General features: G+C 30.8%; 1 protein-coding gene across 1 annotated transcript; it reads right to left on the reverse strand.

The window, feature by feature from the left end:
• Nucleotides 1–1,963: 1,963 nt before the first annotated feature.
• On the reverse strand, nucleotides 1,964–8,426 carry LOC129981181 (adult-specific rigid cuticular protein 15.5-like). The gene is made up of 4 exons (XM_056091911.1): nucleotides 8,278–8,426; nucleotides 6,570–6,671; nucleotides 3,991–4,377; nucleotides 1,964–2,154 (listed from the first exon to the last, which is right to left on the reverse strand). The coding sequence occupies exons 1-3, from the start codon at nucleotides 8,287–8,289 to the stop codon at nucleotides 3,997–3,999; spliced, it is 495 nt and encodes a 164-aa protein (XP_055947886.1). The 5' UTR covers nucleotides 8,290–8,426; the 3' UTR covers nucleotides 1,964–2,154; nucleotides 3,991–3,996.
• Between the last annotated feature and the right edge of the window lie 11,598 nt (nucleotides 8,427–20,024).

Below are 20,024 nucleotides of genomic sequence, written 5' to 3' on the forward strand. Positions count from 1 at the left end.
CTACATTGTAGACGCGTACAAATCTTTCAGCCATATTCGAAAAAGGTGAAAGGCTGCCTGTCTGTATTTTTAGAAGCACGTAAATGCGATAACTGAAATACATAATGCTTTAAATGTATTAAATTTGTTATGCGATTTTGTGATTGCTATTGCAGTTTTGTATCAAATTTTGATTTAAATCAGTGAGAATAATCGTCTTAAACACAAATTAATGTTTATTAGAGAGTATTCGAGAAAGATTTAAGGAGAACACACTTGAAGATTTTTTTTTAAAAATTAAACCGCTGTGTCTTTTTGTTAAGTGTGTGAAAACAGCGACTGAAAAATAAAATATGGGTTGACAAATGATCCGTTCAAATAAATTATATTTCTATATGTACAGGGTGGTTATAATTAAACTTCCCCTATAAACAGCATCATGCAACGCAAATGGATGAACGGATAGCAGTGAAATTTGGTACATAAGCTATACACGACATGCGCTCAAGGAATTTCGAAAAAAAATTTTAACTTCCAAAATGCCCACCAGAGGGCGCCTTTTTTGGAAAAACAATTTCAATACAATAAAAGACCAAATCGGAATACAGAAACAATATTAACATTTATTGACTAGTTTCTGATCATCTTGTCATCGAACCACAGTAAATAAAGGTAAGGAATAAATAACAGTACGCTGTTTGAGAAAAAGAAACAGTCCAGTTTGCTAAACAAAAAAGATAAGGATGAAATTGGACAAAAAGAGCAGTTGTTAATCGCGTCCAGGACGATGTTCCATGTGACCACCCTCATTCAACTGCAAAATTTTAAAGTCAATGGACAGTGTGTTCAACAGCAGATCGTAATTGATCAGTTGTGATGCTTTGCACATGAAGCGTTATGGAGTTTCTTAAGTCATTCAATGTCGCAACAAGATACCGTCATCATTACAGCCGGAAACATCGACATGAAACACGACAACGACTGCAAACGTTTCTTACCCTAACTTGTTTTGCATAAAGCTTCCTCTTCTTCGCAAGCTTGCAAATCTCGACATTTTTTCCTAGAACTGACAGCTTTTCCTGGTTTTACATTTTATTACTCATAATTCTTGTTCTAGATTGTTAATATTGTTTCTGTATTTTGTTTTGGTCATTTATTGTGTTAAATTTAATGTTTAAAAGCGCCCTCTGGTGGACATTTTAGATTTTTTCTATTGAAATTCCGTGAGCGCATCTCGTCTACAGTCTATACACTAAATTTCGTTGCAATCCGTTCTTCCGTTTGCGTTGTAGGATGCTGTTTATAAGGGAAGTTTAATTATTACCACCCTGTAATTTGAAATTAAATATTCTTTGGGAAATAATTTATTTAAAATTTCATGAAAAATACAAATATGTAAAAAAAAAATGCTTAGTAGTAGTTTAATAAAAATAATTAATCGCAGTTTAAATTAAAAATTACGTAAGTTGAAGTTGTTGGGTTGACCTAACAAAATAGGTTACTATATATGCTCATATACATCAGACCTTATAAGGAGGGAAGAAATAGGAAAGCTACAACATTGGCCTTTTGCGTTTAAATAGAGAGTTATTTATCTTAGAGGAAAAGCTTAAGTAAGAAAATTAAGACTTCGTCATTCCTCTTAAATATGGGCTTTGCAAAATGAATATCTGGTAAAAGTTTCAGATCGATACCTGGCACGTTTTTTAAGATGTTAAACATATCTTTGAATATGCTGATTAATAAATAATACATGCATTTTTGCAAAAATATTTTTGATTAGAATTTCCAACGCATCTTTCATATCGAAAAATCAAATTTTACGTTTGAGACGCAATTGATATTCTAGAATATATAATAATTATGATTTTATAGAATTGTGATAATGATTTCTAAGTAATCAGTCATTTCTTAAAATAACACAAATGGAACTGAAAAAATACAATCACATTGAATACTTAAGAAAATACTACTGGAAATCATGTTGAATAATTTTTTTTATTGCTAAAAGTATTATTTACATGAAAGACTGAAAACAAAGAGCTTATTGAAGCTGCAACACAGAAGCCGTTTCTGCCGCCAACACCTAATTTGTTGATTTGGTATTTTAAATAGCGTTGTACATTGTCAATTTTCCATTCCATAAATTCAATTTTCGTTCTGATTCAGAAAAATCTATAAGAAACAGAGAAATGATTATAAATATAACACATCAACAGTATAATTTTATTTCTTTAGTTAGAAAAATTTGTTTTCTATTTCAAATAATTACTTGAAATTATTTTATTTTAAATTGAAGAAAAAAGTTTACACTGTTATGTTATACTGAGTATTCTAGTATTGCCTTGAAAAATTTGGCTAACTAATTTGATTATTAAATAATTTTTTTCAAAATGTTGTTTGTCTTTTACCAATGGCATAATGGTCAGAGCAAGAATTGAAGGAGGATTTGAACTGAAGGAAAAAGGCATTGGTTTTTCTCTAGCTATAACCCTATACGATGCTATTAGAAAACTGATGTCCGTGAGCAACGAATGGTTCTGCGGGGTCAAGTTGTTGTTGGAGATTTTGTTCTAAGCCAAACACAAATGACTGCCAATTTCCTGCAAGGAACGAACTGCTCAGTGGGCTCAAGTTGGCTATTGAAGGTTTAGCTTTAAGCCAAACACAAATGCCGGCTAATTTCCTGCGAGGAACGAATTGCTCAGAGGGTTCAAGCTGGATATTGAATATTTCGTTTTAAAGCCAAACACAAATTTTGGCCAGTTTACTGCAAAAGTCTTCCAAAATGGCAGCATCCACGTACATATTGAAGTTAAGTGAGATTATTAGTCACGAACTAGGAGCTCCGGATTGCTTTAGCCAATGAAAGTTATCATAATTCCCTTGTATCATAAACTTAACTATTTACTCTATAACAAATGGAAATAATTTCTGTCAGAAACAAGAATATTAAAGTTACATTTCTGGTAGTTATTTTGATAATAATGCCGGATGGATCATTGTTACCTTCGTATCATTATTAAGGAAGGATGTAATGAAATAACTCTAGTAACTAAAGTATTTACTCCACATTCACTTTGATATTCTGACTCGCATTTCTGTATTTCTTTGAATGTTACCTGCTTTTAAAATTATGTTCAAATTCTCATTTTAAGCGAAGAATATGACAAAGGACTGGGAGAGTGCTATCCTTCTATATTTGAAGTATTGAGACATAAGGGATGTTATTCCTTTCTACCTGTGAAGTTACTTGATATCAGTTTTTTTAAAGTAATCAATCACTTTATCTTTTGTGTGGGCAATGAATGGAATAAGAAAGTAAAATTTTCAAAAGGGCAATTAGATATATTAGAACATGGAGGTTCTTTAAATCATAGTAGTTTAGTGCCACAGTATCTGCTTCAGTCCAAATGACTAAGAAAAGTTCTGCAACACACACCTAAAGATTCTTGCACAGCCCCCAGTAACACAATGGTACATTCTGATGGTAGAATGGTACATTTTTAAAGAAATAATTCTTCTATAGTGTGATGGTACTATTTCTGTACCAGCTTGATACAAAGTAAAAAGCTCGATTCGCATAATATTTGAATCCCTTACAAAAAGACTAATACTGATTTCCTATACTCGATGATGCTATATAATTCGTTACTTTAAAGGCATTATTTTCTTTCACTAAAACACCTTAAATTCATATCAAAATCCAATACAAATCAAAGAAATAGGAATAAACTCTGCTCCCAAATCAGTGTTCATTCAATGAAACCATTTAATGATAAGAAATATCATTTTATCGTTAATTTTTTAAATGCATAACTGTTAATGTTAAAATTGTTAAGAAGAAGAATAACAGAAGTCTTCATACTGATAACCAACATTTTGCTCTTGGTGCACAAGTTACAAAAATTACTTCAAAACATTAAAAACGATTCACCACATGAAGTCAACTACAGAAAATTTCCTTTAATTACAACAATGATAATTTCTTGAATTAGAATAGATTCTTACCTATGTTTACCAGAAGATAGTTTTGGCAAGACCAGGAGCATAAAATCCAGCTCCGTGTCCAATAAGACCGCTGTAGGCGAGACCAGGAGCAGCAAGAAGAGGAGCAGCAGCAAGGGCTGGAGCAGCAACAGCGGGTGCTACTGGAGCGACTGGTGGAGCGTAGGGACTAGCGATGGCAGCGGAAGCTGGGGCGCTGAGGGCGGTTCCAGGTTCGTTGGTCTTGACGGAAGCTCTGAAACCTGCAGCATCGGCGACGTAGTCAACTCTTCGGGCTCTGCCGTCAATGTCGGTGATGGTGTAGCTTCCTTGCTTGTTTCCGGCGGCATCTCCGACTTCAGCCCTGGCGTTGGTGGCGGTACCGTAGTTAAAAGCATAGTTGCCAATTGCCTGTAATTCATTTGGCGATATATTTCATTAGACAATTGTCTTTTGACATTTAATTCCCATACATTCATGAAATTTTGATAATCTCTCTTTATATATATATATATATATATATGTAACGATGAATGTCTTTTTGTCAATATTTTACACAAATCTACAGCTTTTTCCCCCCAATCTTGAAGAAATTTAGTAAAAACGCTTTATAGGATAAGAGGAAAGTTGCTGTTAACTTTTCAAAGTCTAATACTGAAGTAAGCCGAGGTTTAAATAAAGATTATGCAAGATCTTAGCATTTATCAACTATATTTCTATAAAATATTATCACATAAAAAGGAATTTTTATTTATCTTAAAACTAAAAAAAAATTGACCTTTTAAGTGATATCAATTTCATTGATGTAAAATTTTTCTTTAATTTTAATTTTTTTTTTAAATAAGTTAATTCGATAAGTAATCTGGAAATTTTTTTTATTACTATGATGTAATTAAAATTAATTTTATTGTCCCATTAACCGTTATGTGGCATGTTCTTGATAAAACTAAAATTCAGTTCAAAAGTAGATTTCTTTGGACTAAAAAAGTAGTTAGTATCGCTAAAATGTGGTTTACATTAAAAGGATTTACAGCCTAGACATGATGGCACAGAAACCTTTCTATTTGAAGGCTTAGTTTTAGAGTCCCTGGGTATTAAAAAGCTAATTTTCATTAATAAATCATCTAGATCAGTAATCATGTAATTCATAACTTTACAATCAAGCAACAAATTTCGACATACACAGCATACTTCCACAAAAGTTTTACATCACTAAACCCTAAAAACACAGATATTTTGATTTAGATTCGCCTTTGTTTATTATTCGAAATCTTAGATTGATATAAAATACCATTCTTTATTAAGTTAGAATGGAAATGAAGCCCCCCCCTTTTTGGGGTCATTATTACATTTTTAACTGATACAGTCATGAGTGATATTGAAACACTTACCGCATATTAATAGAATTCAATTCAACTTTTCAGATAACTTTTAATCATAATCTGTTGTATTCCTTTATGCAATATTATATTTGTTACGAAACCTTTTAGAGTATCCTCTACTTTAATTTCCGAAATTGTTCTAAATATATCTCAAAACTAAACAAACTTTGTAGATCGAAAGGTCATTGATCCTCTCTTCGAAAATCATCGGAAATTGAAATGTTTACTAAAAAACTAAAAACTTGCGGTTCTAGAGTTACGTAAAATAATATCCGTTCGTAGAATACAATCTATCTTATAATTTATCTCTTATTGCATTTCGATATGAAATTCACTTTGAAAGCTTACTTACCGAAGAACAAGCTGTCTCATACTAAAAATTAAAGAAATTTTATTAAATATTTTGTATTAAATATAGATTGCAAATTCACAGTGCTGTAACGTTTTCTATGGAGAAAAGAGCAAAATATTACCATAAAATTCAAGTTTAGTAATATAAAAGTTCTACATAACTTCATCATTTAGCTCATTTATGTAATGCATTAATTAAACTGTAACAGCATGATCGCATCTTAGAAAATAACAGATAAAATGAGCTTATGAATTTTTTTTATTGATTTCTTTTTTGTTTCATAGAGCTTTGAAAAATATATAGAATTCTCTACTTTAATTTATGTATATGTTACAGATAGTTTGAAGTCCGGATTTTCGCAAAGGATTATCTCAAATTTCCTAATTTTTTTTCGCAAACTTACTCATTGACGAATGACAAACGAGAAAAATAAGAAATGTATTGCAGAATCGCTTCGAATTAGTCATGTGATGAGCCTAAATAACATTTGTTACTCCACAGAATATCTATTTAATACATACAACATATAGCGAAAATATATAATATAATCAAATAGTTTTCTTTCGTAGTTTGTCTGAAAATCTTTAAGTATACTGTAGAATGTCAGCTTTTTATGTATTATAGCTTTCTAATTACAAGACTCCATCATAAACATCAACATTTACTTGCTATCATAGGAAACAATTTCATCTCCTTTTCGTAAATACTTTATTAATTCTATTCAGTAATATTAGAGTTATTAGTTTTGAAATAAAGCTTCTGATATTTGAAATAGCATAAAACCTTTTTTAAGAATGACAGACTGTCAAGAAGTTTCTGTCAGTCTCGATAAAAAGTAAAGAATTAAAGAAAATAGCGTCTATACTTACGTCTTGGGATTGTGCGCTGATGCTTGATCCTGTGTTGACGATGGAAGTGGCCAAGAGGGGGTTGGCACTGACAGCTGCAAGAGCTGCGCACAAGATGGCGATCTAGAACAAATAGCTGATGTATCGATTCATATCGAAAAAGAATATCTATCAATTTGATCTGGAAACCATGCCAAAACTCAAGAATTGGCATGAAAACTGTCAATTAGAGCTCTGTAACTGTATATGCGAATTCTGAAAAATGCTAATTCGCAGTAAGGCTCTGTAACAGTACACGTGACTTAGAGCTCAGTTCAAGATATTTCCTATTTTGAACTAAAGGTAAGCTTAAATAAATTGGAAGATTTATCAATAAATCGTGTATATCTTTTAAATCTGCAAGTAAATAAATTATTACGAAGAGAGCTAGAAAAATAAATTTCGGTACTCAGATTTAACAGCTGTAGCACAGACACCTATTAAATTTTGAGCCAAATTCAACTACATGCTGAATGTCTGTCTGTCTTTACTTTCAGAAACATGCAAACACGATAATGCAAAAACGCAGTGAATTAAATATATCAAATTTGTTATGAGAGTTTGTGTTTTCAAGTGCAGTTTTATGTCAAATGTTTATTTTAATTTGTTGGGAAAAACGTGTCTAAAACACAAATGCGATTTTCAAATGCTATTAACTGCATGTCAGGGGATAATCGCCAAATAACTGGCAAAAGATAACACTATAGATTCAGTAAAAATGCCAAATTCACGCCAAAAGTTCATATTTCGCAATTATGGTATGCCAACGCCGTGTAAGGCGTTCTTTGGCATGACAAGCATATTAAAGAGTATGCGAGAAAATTTCGAGGACACAAACCACTGCCACTGGTTTAGATGAGAGAAATATTGTTATCTAAAAGTGTAAAATATGAGGATAAGCAGATATATCAAATGATTTAAATAACGGAACAGAATTAATTTTTGAGGGAAAGAATGCAAAAGCCAAAAGTTACATATTTGTCTACGGTGAGTAAAACAATCATTGATTTCAGAAAGTATGCATTGCAATTTGTGATTTAAACATTTTAAAAGCTATTTCACAAGAGATTTTAAGAATATTCTAAATTTCGTTCTAATGACTTCCACAGATATTTGCTGTTTGAAAAGTCTGGTTGAATGAATGAAGTGTAAAGATTTAAAGAATCATTTAATAATTAGTTTTTTAAAGAAAGTAATGAATATATTTAAAAAAACATAATATGTCGTTTTTCATCAATCATTTATCTCGAAATGCATCGAGAAATTCAAGAACTTCTTCCTTTTTCAAATTGAGATTTGATTCAATATATTTTCAATTTACAACTTAAGGATTAAACATAGGATAAGAAAAAAGCAAAAATGGTTGAATGAAAATTGGCTTTCTAAATATTTCTTTAATACTTAGTACCAAAGCATTCCTTATCAACTTGAATGAGTTTTAGAAATCTGATTACAGCTTTGGACAAAGCGGTTTATAAAAGATTAAAAATGGGGTTCTATGAATGCTAGTAAAATTTGTACAGTTATTTTATAGGCTCCATACCATATGGTTGAAATTTTCATATTGCTTACATAGGTTAAGCACTTTATGGGTACTTCAAAAATTTCTAGGTGTATTAAATATAAAAAAGGTTAAATTCTTAACGAAACTATAAAAAAGAATTGAAGAAATTTCCAGAGCTTCACTTACCTTTGCGAACATGGCTGTTTCTGGGATCTGTTGCTCTAGGTGAGATTGATGGTTCACGATTCCCTCGCTTGCTTATATACTAACTCTTCCACAAAACTTTCAAGGACCCTCTAAAACTCGGGCATATTTGAGATGGGTGGGGTGTCTCCCTTAATTATGCAGAAACAAAACAAATATGCGTGGGAATGATCGTAGAGTCCTTTTTCTTTTGCTCTTTTCGGCATCTGCAAGGCACACGCAAATTCTTCTTGTGCTTCACTAGGAAACAAGGTGCTTAATTAAAACCAGTTCTGATCCAGTTTGGGTACAAAAGATGCAAAGTTTACCTGATGGAACAGTTTGACCTTCCCTTGACGATCTGATTCTTCCATGATATTAACTTTCTTTTATTTTTCGATTGGGATTATTTTTATTCACGTGGATTTAATAATCGTGATGCCGTCATTGCATTAGATCGCCGGTGTGGTTTTTCTTTTGGCTCCTGATTCGTTTCCTGATTATGTCTACTATTGATGAATTGATGAGAATTTCAGTTTGTTACAAATATAACATGTAGAACATAGTTTCTAGTCAAAAAGGCTTTGTTTAGGCATTTGTATTTATTATTATGTTCTATTTGATAAGGAGAGATTTTGAATTTAGAACACAGACTACTTTTTACCTTTCGCCGATTATTTTCTCAATGCTTTTGCTAGTTTGTGAAGGACATTGCTCGAGAATGTTTAAAATCACAAATTTCGCAAGAAATAGCTTCCATAGAAAATATTGGGTAACATATTAAAGTTTAAGCACAGTGTTTATTTTGTCTTAAAAATGACACCGATCGAGGAGACGGTAATTAAAAATTCTTCACAAAATAAAATGGAATGTTGTATACAAATGTTTTAATTATGCAATAATTTCTTCACCATTAGATCAATTAAAACACTTTAGATATTTTGTTGAACATTAAAAAAAAGAAACGATTAAAGATTTTATATTGGCTTTCCCATTTGCTCATTTCTTAATGATAAGTAGTGCAAATTTCATAACCGATGGATGAAGTGTGGTAATTTTGATTCCTCATCTGATGTATATGAAGTTTATGTGCATTAAATATAATCATAGGTTAAATGTACATTGATTAATGCATTCTAAAAATATATATAGAGACAAAACTTAATAGTCGTCTTCGTTTTCTAACTGTGGTGTTTCATATGTGGTCCAGTGGATCATGAATTTCATATTGCCTTTTCACTAATTTATTTTTAAAAGTTACTTCAAATTATATACATCATGTGCAGTAATTTTGCTTTGGGTGTAAATTATTAGGTTACTCCGGTGCCTTCTAACCATATATTCAGTATCCTGCCACACAAGTAAAGCAAGTCTTACATAAGTATAAGATGACGTTCAACAGCGCCATCTGGAGGAACAGAAATTTGTAACACATGATTCCAAACTTATACAACTTCATATAACATCTTAGAAGGGGTTTCACAATTAAATATTAAATTTTCAATTTGAACATGATAGATTTTAATTAATTATCCATGGCATTTCTATCATTTCATCTAAAAAAAGGCAAACTTAGAACCCGTTCTTTTTCAGGTAATTCATTCCAAATAAGTTGTGCCATTTATATTTAGTATCCTTTTCATATCTTGCATAATAAAAATATATGATTTCACAGCACAGCTCATGAGAAATTGCAGTTAAATGGCAAATGGTCTGCTCAATTATGATGGTCATATGACTGCGATATCACTGGAAATGATTCCTGTATGTATTTGTGATATTAAAAAATCTACCAATTAGTATTATTACAAAATTAGAAATGAGCAAACAATCCTTATCATTTATGAACAAATTGAGTTAAATAGGTTTTACTTTAGGTTGCATTGAATGTTTCTTGAAAAAGGAAAGCAAATCTGCTGCAGTTCAATTTGAATGTAAAATTTCTTGATGCTTTTATTAACAATATTACTATTAATATTGCTTCGAACATTTAATTATTTATTATAAGTAGTGCATCAAAATGTTTTGTGATCTATTAAAATAGTAATTTCTTCAAAAATTGAATAAATATAACTTTTAATCGTAGAGAGTACGCGAGAAAGTTTTTGGGAGCCACTGCTGCTGCTGCTGTCCTCCCCCCCCCTTTTGTTCCTCTTGTGAATAGAGTTTTTGGCAGGTTCTATCAGGAGTATTTCTAATAATGCTTTAAAGCCTCATTAATTATCAAAACATTGAACTAAATGCAGTTATAAAAATGTTCATTAAAGCAGCCTGAAATGTTCGTGTAGTGATTTGTTTACATTTGACTGTTGCCATTCGACAATAAGAAATAAGAGCGATTTCAACGTCATATACTTTACTGTTTTATATAGAACCATATTTTTGAAAATTCTAGATGCTATTCAATTTCAAATTAGTTAATAACCAACTGAATAATGAAACCTGTATCTGGAGATTTATTCTTTTATCAGGCAGCGATTAGATCCAAGGTCAGAAACCCGCTTTTGTCCAATTTCTTCGCTTCTGAACTGAAACGTAGATCTTAACCCTTTAAAGGGCCATTTTTTTTCTAGTCATATTATGTTAAAATATTTCTAGGCTTGAAATTAGAATAAGAAAAGAGATTCATTTAGCTTATTAGATAAATTTAATTTGATTCATTAATTAATTTGGTTAATTAATAATTAAGTAACAAATCAAGACACATCATTTTGTGTGAGATAAAGAACTGAAACATCTAAGTTTCTGTCTTTCTAAAAAAATTTGTCAGAACTTACGCCAACCTATATAATTTCATACAAATATTGATAAATACTTCTCACGGCCTTAGAAAGAGTTAATGAAAGTAAATTTTCAAATCCAAAAGCTTTAATCTTATATTTTTAGCACATTCTTGTTGCGAAATAAAAAGCATGCTCAGTGGAATTAGGAATCAAGAAGACAAAAGTTTCGAAACGAAACATATACTTGTCATCGATCATTTCTTTTAGACGAAGGTTTTGTCTCAGAAGGACATCGAAACAATAAACCGAGTACAATTATTTACTTTAAAAATATTGTCAGAAATGATTCGTTTCATGTTTTATATATAGTAAGATCATTTCTCAATCCTTTAATCTTTGAAGGTTTGGTATAGTCAAGGTATATAAAAGTAGACAATAAGATGAGATAACTTGCAATGTCATATAACAAATAATATTCTAATCTCAAAAACTGCATATCATACTCATTGGCAATCTATTACAAAGTTGAGTAGAAGCATTGATTGAATAGGAAAAGATGATTTGAATCTTCAAATGATAAAAATAAATGTGTTCGCCGTTAGAATGTTACGAATGCACAATGGCTGTTGACTTTCTTGCAAAAATCTTTGGACGCATTCTTTAACATTGCATCTCACGAGCTACGAAAAATAACCTTAATACAGATGATAAATATCATCATATTAATTTCATATAGGTTAGAAACGCAATTCAAAAATTAAAGGAATATTTAATTGAACGAATTACAGGTAATCTTTTAAGAAAGTATATAAGTTATACAATTCATTCTAAAACACGATTATGTGTTTTCAATCTGAACTATGATCATAAGTTTATAAAGCATAGGTGTATTTTAAAATTTTAATTTAAATATAAAGTATGATTTTAGAATCTTGGAAACAATAATAAAAAAATGTAGTGTATGAAATTATGAAACGGAAATGAAAGTATTATCAATTTATTGCTTTTCTATATAACTGCCTTCAAAATAGGGGAGGGGGAACTACAAAAATTCGAATTGGAGTACTTGGAGCATTCACTACACAATCCTGGATTTGACACTCTCAAATTTTCATTGCCGCGATGGCGTGGTGGTAACGTCTTGGGTTGGGAAGCAGAGGGCTTCAGGGGGGGGGGGCAACTCAGGCGTTGTTCTCGTCATCTGCCCACGGTTCAAAATTACGAGATCCGTCTCAAAATAACCCTAGTGTTGCTTTAAAGCGGGACATTAATGTAATTAAACTAAACTGGAATTTTCATCTGTTAAGACACAAGTAGAGGTTCCTCGGTTCTGACGACGACTTCCATGAAGCTGGGATCTTCAAACTGATCCAGAGCTAAGGCTCAGTATGATTGACAGTTATGTAGAAAATTGATAAATTGGTAATACTTTCACTTCCGTGTTTATAAGAATAATCATTTGCATATTGTTATTATAAAAAGTAAAACGGTTTCCAAATAATTATAATACTCACATATTATTATTTTCGTTTCTTACTAAAACCCTCTTGTATGTGTCTGTTTAATACAAATTATACGTATGAATTGTTTCAGTGTTTTTTATTCTTATTCAAACACTCTGTTTTTCTGTTTAATTTTAAATGACATCCAAGTATATTGAATAAAGACATTGATTCCAGTATCAAAATTAATGTGTAGTTATTTATTATTACCTAAAATTCTTTGCACATCGAACACTTCATATTTGATTGCAATCATTTGTAGATATCTATACTAAGGTTATAGTCATGAATCATCTTGTCTAATATTAATTTTAAAAGCTTGTGTTTCATATTTAATAAAAAATATTTAATTTGTGGATATTAATACTAATATCATGGTCATAAATCGTTCTGCTTGATATTAATTTTAAGCGTTTACATTTTATATTTAATAAAAAAAAATGCTATCAATTGCATATATTAATACTAATGTCAGAGGCATAAGTCATTCTATCTAATATTAATTTTAAATGACATCCAAGTATATTGAATAAAGACATTGATTCCAGTATCAAAATTAATGTGTAGTTATTTATTATTACCTAAAATTCTTTGCACATCGAACACTTCATATTTGATTGCAATCATTTGTAGATATCTATACTAAGGTTATAGTCATGAATCATCTTGTCTAATATTAATTTTAAAAGCTTGTGTTTCATATTTAATAAAAAATATTTAATTTGTGGATATTAATACTAATATCATGGTCATAAATCGTTCTGCTTGATATTAATTTTAAGCGTTTACATTTTATATTTAATAAAAAAAAATGCTATCAATTGCATATATTAATACTAATGTCAGAGGCATAAGTCATTCTATCTAATATTAATTTTAAATGACATCCAAGTATATTGAATAAAGACATTGATTCCAGTATCAAAATTAATGTGTAGTTATTTATTATTACCTAAAATTCTTTGCACATCGAACACTTCATATTTGATTGCAATCATTTGTAGATATCTATACTAAGGTTATAGTCATGAATCATCCAGTCTAATATTAATTTTAAAAGCTTGTGTTATATATATATATATATATTTTAATTTGCCGATATTGATACTAATGCTCCAGTCATAAATCTTCCGGCTTCATATTAATTTTTAAAGTTTACGCCTCATATTTAATAAAGAAATTTGCCATCAATTGGAGATATTGATACTAAAGTCATAGTCATAAGTCATCCTGTCAAATATTAATTTCAAAAATTCATATTTCATATTTAATAAAAAAATTTCTGTCATTTGCAGATATCTTTATTAAGATACCTTTCCCTTTTCCAATGACTCTTTTTCTATTTGAAGAAACAAACTGCAATGGAAAAGACATTTTTATTAGGTATGTAAATCCAATCAGATCACTTCATACACTAATAAATGGGACGTTGAACTCTAATTAATTAGAATTTTATAAACGACCGTAACTACAAAAATAGAATAACTAAAATAAGAATCAATGTTTCTAAAATATTAATTAATATTCAATAAATTGAGGAACATCTTTTGAGATATTTATTATGCAACATGCGCACGTGTTTCGACCACATAAATTTCATAACAATTCCAAACTGGTTTCATCGTCATTAAATGTAATGAGTGAAGATGATACTAAATCACCGCAGATAATATTTGAACTCTAAACCTGTTCGCGAATTATGCAAATGGCGAGAAATAACTAATGATATAATACGATCTTAAACAGGAAACATTAGCCATTTGCCATAAAATAGCACGTCATAATTTAATGATAGTATCCTTTTTTGATTACTTTTACATTTTATTGTATAGACACGTAGTTAAAACACGTTAAGAACTTTGAATTAAAAATATTACTAACACTTGTTAAACAAAATGGTATGGAGTTTTTGGATATTTTATGGAATTACAAAATGGTATGGAAATTTTTTATACGGTGTTTTTATAAAATTGGCTAATTTTTATCAAATTTTGAATAAAATCCGTTCAGTGTGCCTCTCTGGCTGTTTCTATATGTCTGTAACTATAAAACGAAGAGAGCTAGATAGGATATGATTCGATTCATATAGATATGATAGATAGGATATAGATATGATTCGATTCACGGATTTAACATCTCTAGACATTTATCAAAGTTTGAGCCCTGTGCCTTCAGAAACTTTTAAATGTGATAATTCAAAAGCGTAATGACTTAAGTATATCAAATTAGATATGGGATTTTGTGACTTCAAGTACAGTTTTGTGTCAGATTTTTGTTTCAAACGATTGAGAAAAACGGGCTTAAAAACACAAGTTAGATTTTCAGATACTAGTAACTGCATACCAGGGATTATTTTGCCAAAAAAACTCGCCAAGGATGACGCAATAAATTCAGTAAAAATGTTAAATTCATGCCAAATTTAAATATATTGAAATTGCTGTAAGGCATTCTCTGGCATGACAAGTTATTAGAGAGCATGCGAGAAAGTTTTGGGAAGACCACTCACACTAGTTTCGATTTAATACTTGAATTAGAGAGTATGCTAGAAAGTTTTGGGGAGATCTCTCACACTAGTTTCGATTTAATACTTGAATTAGAGAGTATGCTAGAAAGTTTTAGGGAGATCTCTCACACTAGTTTCGATTTATTACTTGAATTAGAGAGTATGCTAGAAAGTTTTGGGGAGATCTCTCACACTAGTTTCGATTTAATACTTGAATTAGAGAGTATGCTAGAAAGTTTTGGGGAGATCTCTCACACTAGTTTCGATTTAATACTTGAATTAGAGAGTATGCTAGAAAGTTTTGGGGAGATCTCTCACACTAGTTTCGATTTAATATTTGAAGAGAGTATGCTAGAAAGTTTTGGGGAGAACTCTCACACTAGTTTCGATTTAATACTTGAATTAGAGAGTATGCTAGAAAGTTTTGGGGAGATCTCTCACACTAGTTTCGATTTAATACTTGAATTAGAGAGTATGCTAGAACGTTTTGGGGTGATCTCTCACACTAGTTTCGATTTAATATTTGAATTAGAGAGTATGCTAGAAAGTTTTGGGGAGATCTCTCACACTAGTTTCGATTTAATACTTGAATTAGAGAGTATGCTAGAAAGTTTTGGGGAGATCTCTCACACTAGTTTCGATTTAATACTTGAATTAGAGAGTATGCTAGAAAGTTTTGGGGTGATCTCTCACACTAGTTTCGATTTAATATTTGAATTAGAGAGTATGTATTAAAAAGATATCTACATTTGAAATGATACATTTTAATTGCGTGTATGTCCCATCAAATTAATTAAACATGACTTTGTGGTCAACATATCAGTTATACAATCTATACGAATAACAAGCAGCCATTTTTAATTAAATTATTGAATATAGCTAAAATATATAGAATATATGTAATTTTTTATCTTATTATCCATGCATTAAATATGAATCAACAAGCATAAGTCTCAGATCTACGGATCAATTCTTAGATCAGTCGTCAATTAATTTTCACTTCTTTACATTTCAGCTATCATTTCCAATGATTTAAAATTAACTAACCAAATAGATTGTAACAAAAATTAATATCTTATTTAAAACTTATTTTAGTTTTTCTTACATTGGATTGTTATCGATTTGCAGAGAATTGTAATATTTATCACTCATTCATTAATGAGTTTTATAAACCAGAGTTACTCATTTTATTGTTTCCAACCTGTTGACAAGGGCGGGGAGAGATAATGACCTTACTTGAAACCGGTGGAGATCACACTCACAACGCGTGAGGATCACGCATTCGAACGTTTCCCGCTCGGCGCAATTAGAACATGCAAGATGCCCAAGCTGACTGTGGTCTAATAGCTGATTTCTGTAACTTTTTAAATAGGTATATATTTTGAGCTACAAATATCATAAAAAAAATTTATTATAAAGTTTTTAAGGCAATAAATGCGTTGCTAAAAAAATTAAAAAGAAGATCATTTTATTTAATTTTCCAATCCTAATGTTTAACAAGATATTCTTGACATTCTAATGTTTTTAATTTATATTCTATAATATCTGAAAGAACAAGTTTAGATCGGCAGTTTTTTATTTCTTCTAAAATCGTGATTTTTCGGAGAAAAGAAAATATTTAGAAGTGAATCACATATTCATTACATATGAACATTTTCCAATCTTACCTACATATGAATTGGTCATTTAAATAAAAAAAAATCATGAGTGCACCTAGTTTAACATGTTATTCCAAACAATCTGCTATACCACAGCATTCATTTTGCAGTTTATCTACCATTACTTATATTTTTGAACTTACTCTCAGTTTTACCATGATGAAATCGGTTCCGAGATGGCGCTGTAGGACATTGTCAGCACGAGAGCAGATAGAAAAAAGCTCTAATAGTTAATTATAAAAAAATATTATTGTGTGTGTAAAATCGCAATTTTTCAGGAAAGACACGTATTTAGATAAACTTAAAATGCAAAAAATATTAAATATAAATACATAAGTAAAAAATAAAGCAAAAAGCTCGATTGGAACCGAGGACCCGCAACACAAGCGTCATTCATTTTGTTCTTACATCTATATTGCACTGCCCACACTTCGATGCGGCAGTTTAATAAACTTATTTTAATAGTTAATTATAAAAAACACTTTTTTGTGCGTAAAATCACGTTTTTTCAGGAAAGGCACTGATATAGATATACTTAAAAAAGAAAATCGTATCTGAATATTAAATTTGACTGAGATCGTTAGAGCCGTTTGCGAGATTAACGAAATAAATTTATGTATACAGGTAGTTATCAAAATAATGGAAACACCTTAGATTTATAAGGAATCCTTTATAGTATGGTGTAGGACCACCTTTGGCATGTAATACAGCTTGGATTCGTCTAGGAATCGATTCATACAAGTGTTGAATAGTGTTTAGTGGAATATTGTACCATTCTTCCTGGAGATATTGTGAAAGTTCTGGGAGAGATGGTGGCGAAGGATATCGATTCCGTATTGAGAGCTCTAAAGTAGACCGTAACGATTCAATTATATTGAGGTTGAGTGACTGTGCGGGACAAGGCAGATGTTTAACTTCATCCCCGTGTTCATCAAACTAAGATTGGACAAATCTCGCTGCATGGATAGGTGCATTATCATCCTGGAAAATTCCATCTCTTGCAGGAAACAAAGTTTGCATCATAGGATGGACCTGGTCAGCTAAAATTTCTATATACTTCTCTCCAGTGATCATTTCTTTGAGGGTTATGGTTGGTCCAGCAGAAAACCACGACATTGCTGTCCATATCATGATAGATCCACCACCATGCTTGACATAGGAAGGAGACAATCACAATCATTCGCTTGTGCAGGTGTCCTCCAAACGTGCACCCGTCTTGTTATAAGGAAAAGTGTGAAACACGATTCGTCAGACCATATTACTTTCTACCACTCATCAACCGACCAGGTTTTGTGAGTATGACATCACTGTAGACGATGTGTACCATTAACATCTGTGACAAGTGGCTTAGGAATTGCTGCTTTGCCATAAATGTTCTGTTTATGAAAGTGCCTTCTAAATGTAATCACTGAATAATCCAGTTGGGTATTGAGCTTTGCGGTCACTTTAGCTGCAGTTGATTGCTTTTTAGACATAACAATTCGCTTCAATGTCCGTAGGTCTCTTACACCGAGTTTCTCTTTCAACCCATTATTTTGCTTTGCGAAGCTTGTCTTGCAGTTCTGCCATGACTTTAGACACTGTATATCTAGAAAAGCCTAAAAATTGGGATATTTCCGTCACACTTGCTCCAGCTAGACGGGCTCCTACAATTTGGCCTCTTTGAAAACATTTTACGCTTTGGAAAAAAATCCATGAATTGCAGAACTTCAAAAAAAGATAACACATATCTCCAGAATTTATACATTGAAATTTATAAAAAAAATTGGTGGCCATTGTTATATTTTAAGGCTTACAAACCGCATTTAAAAATGTCACTTTTATTTATAGGTATCTCCATTATTTTGATAACCACCTGTATATATACGAGAATGGCTCCTTTAAAATTAAAAATATACTTTGAAACTGGGGTTGCTGCTGCAAATGACATAATAAATGTTTTTCTAAAGTGTTTAAGGCTATGAATATATTGCCAAAAAAATACAAAAAATATAATTTTATTTAGTTTTTAAATCCTAACTATCGTGTTTAACAAGCTACTCTTAATATTCTAATGTTTTTAAGTTATATTCTATTTTACTTGAGGCAATATTGAATATAGAATCTTTATTATTAATAGAAGTAGAAGTACTTCACTCACAAGTATGAAGAGGTATTTGTTGTACTTCTAACTTTGCATAAAATTCATTTGGTAACTCAAGTTTAAAAAAAAAATTGCGGAAAAAATCCTTGCCTGTTGGATTCTCTTCGAAAGTAATATGAAATATTCCTACAATACTTACTACAATTATAATTATCTTTCTGTTGTAAGACAACAGCAATAGAAACAGATGAAACTCGTAAAATTCTGTAAATAGGTAAATCATAAGTAATAAATAAATGTGCCGATAATATAACGAATAGAAAGTTGCCAATTATAAATACATTATTACCATACTTCTACGATTTCTTCTTCAATACCAGACTTTTCAGGCACATAGATATCAAGGACCACAATACTGGCAATAAAATCCCTTCAGACATCACCTTTTTTATATACGAGGTTTTTGAGGCAATACCACAAAAGCAATTAAATGTAAATTTACAATATATCTATTAATTTTGTATTTCCGATTGCTCCCTCAAGATCAAAACACTATATCTACAACTATAGTTTTCATCTCCAAATCGATAAAACTTTATTACACTTGCTGGGTTCGATGGTACTAAAACACTTCCACCATCTTTTTTTTAATCACCTAGTATACACCAATGAAAAATTGTGAAAAAGCGCAAAAGATGAAAATACGAATCGCAAAGAAGGAATTCATCTATCGTGATGAAAACTAAAATATAATACAAATAAGAGATGAATTTCCCTATTGTGCGGCAAACAAAGTAGCTTCAAACAAGCTCTTCAAGTTGAGTGGCGAATACTCCCTCATATGGCCATCGAAATGTTATAACGTAGACATATTTAGTAGTTTACTTAATTGTAGGGATTGCAATACCAGACCAAAAGTTCAATACCGGTATTCGGTATTTTTTAGATCTTAATACCGGGATACCGGTTTTAATACCGGTAGTAGAAATTTTACAAAAAGAAAGAAAACTCAGGTGTTTCTTTATTTTATTTGCCAGTTTTGTTAGAGAGTGTAAATATCACAAAAAATAATTTGTAACTTATAAATTATAACAGTATAAAATCACAAAAAAGTAAAGAAACATCTTATTTATTTAAATCACAAAAAAAGTGTAGATATCACTATTCAGTCTGTGGTACTATTACAAATTTTTGAAATGTGATCTTAAAAAACATAATGCATCAATTGTACTGTCATTAAGCCTGGAACTTAATTTTGTGCAAAAATTACCAGCCGTCGGA

The sequence above is a fragment of the Argiope bruennichi genome, chromosome 1 (assembly GCF_947563725.1).
Source record: "Argiope bruennichi chromosome 1, qqArgBrue1.1, whole genome shotgun sequence".
In the NCBI taxonomy this organism is placed as follows: Eukaryota; Metazoa; Arthropoda; class Arachnida; order Araneae; family Araneidae; genus Argiope; species Argiope bruennichi.

What these genes read in the sequence shown, in the direction of transcription:
- LOC129981181 (XM_056091911.1), bottom strand. An exon ending in TCAGCGCACAATCCCAAGAC is followed by an intron (nt 4,378 to 6,569) that starts GTAAGTATAGAC and finishes AATGAATTACAG; the next exon opens with GCAATTGGCAACTATGCTTT.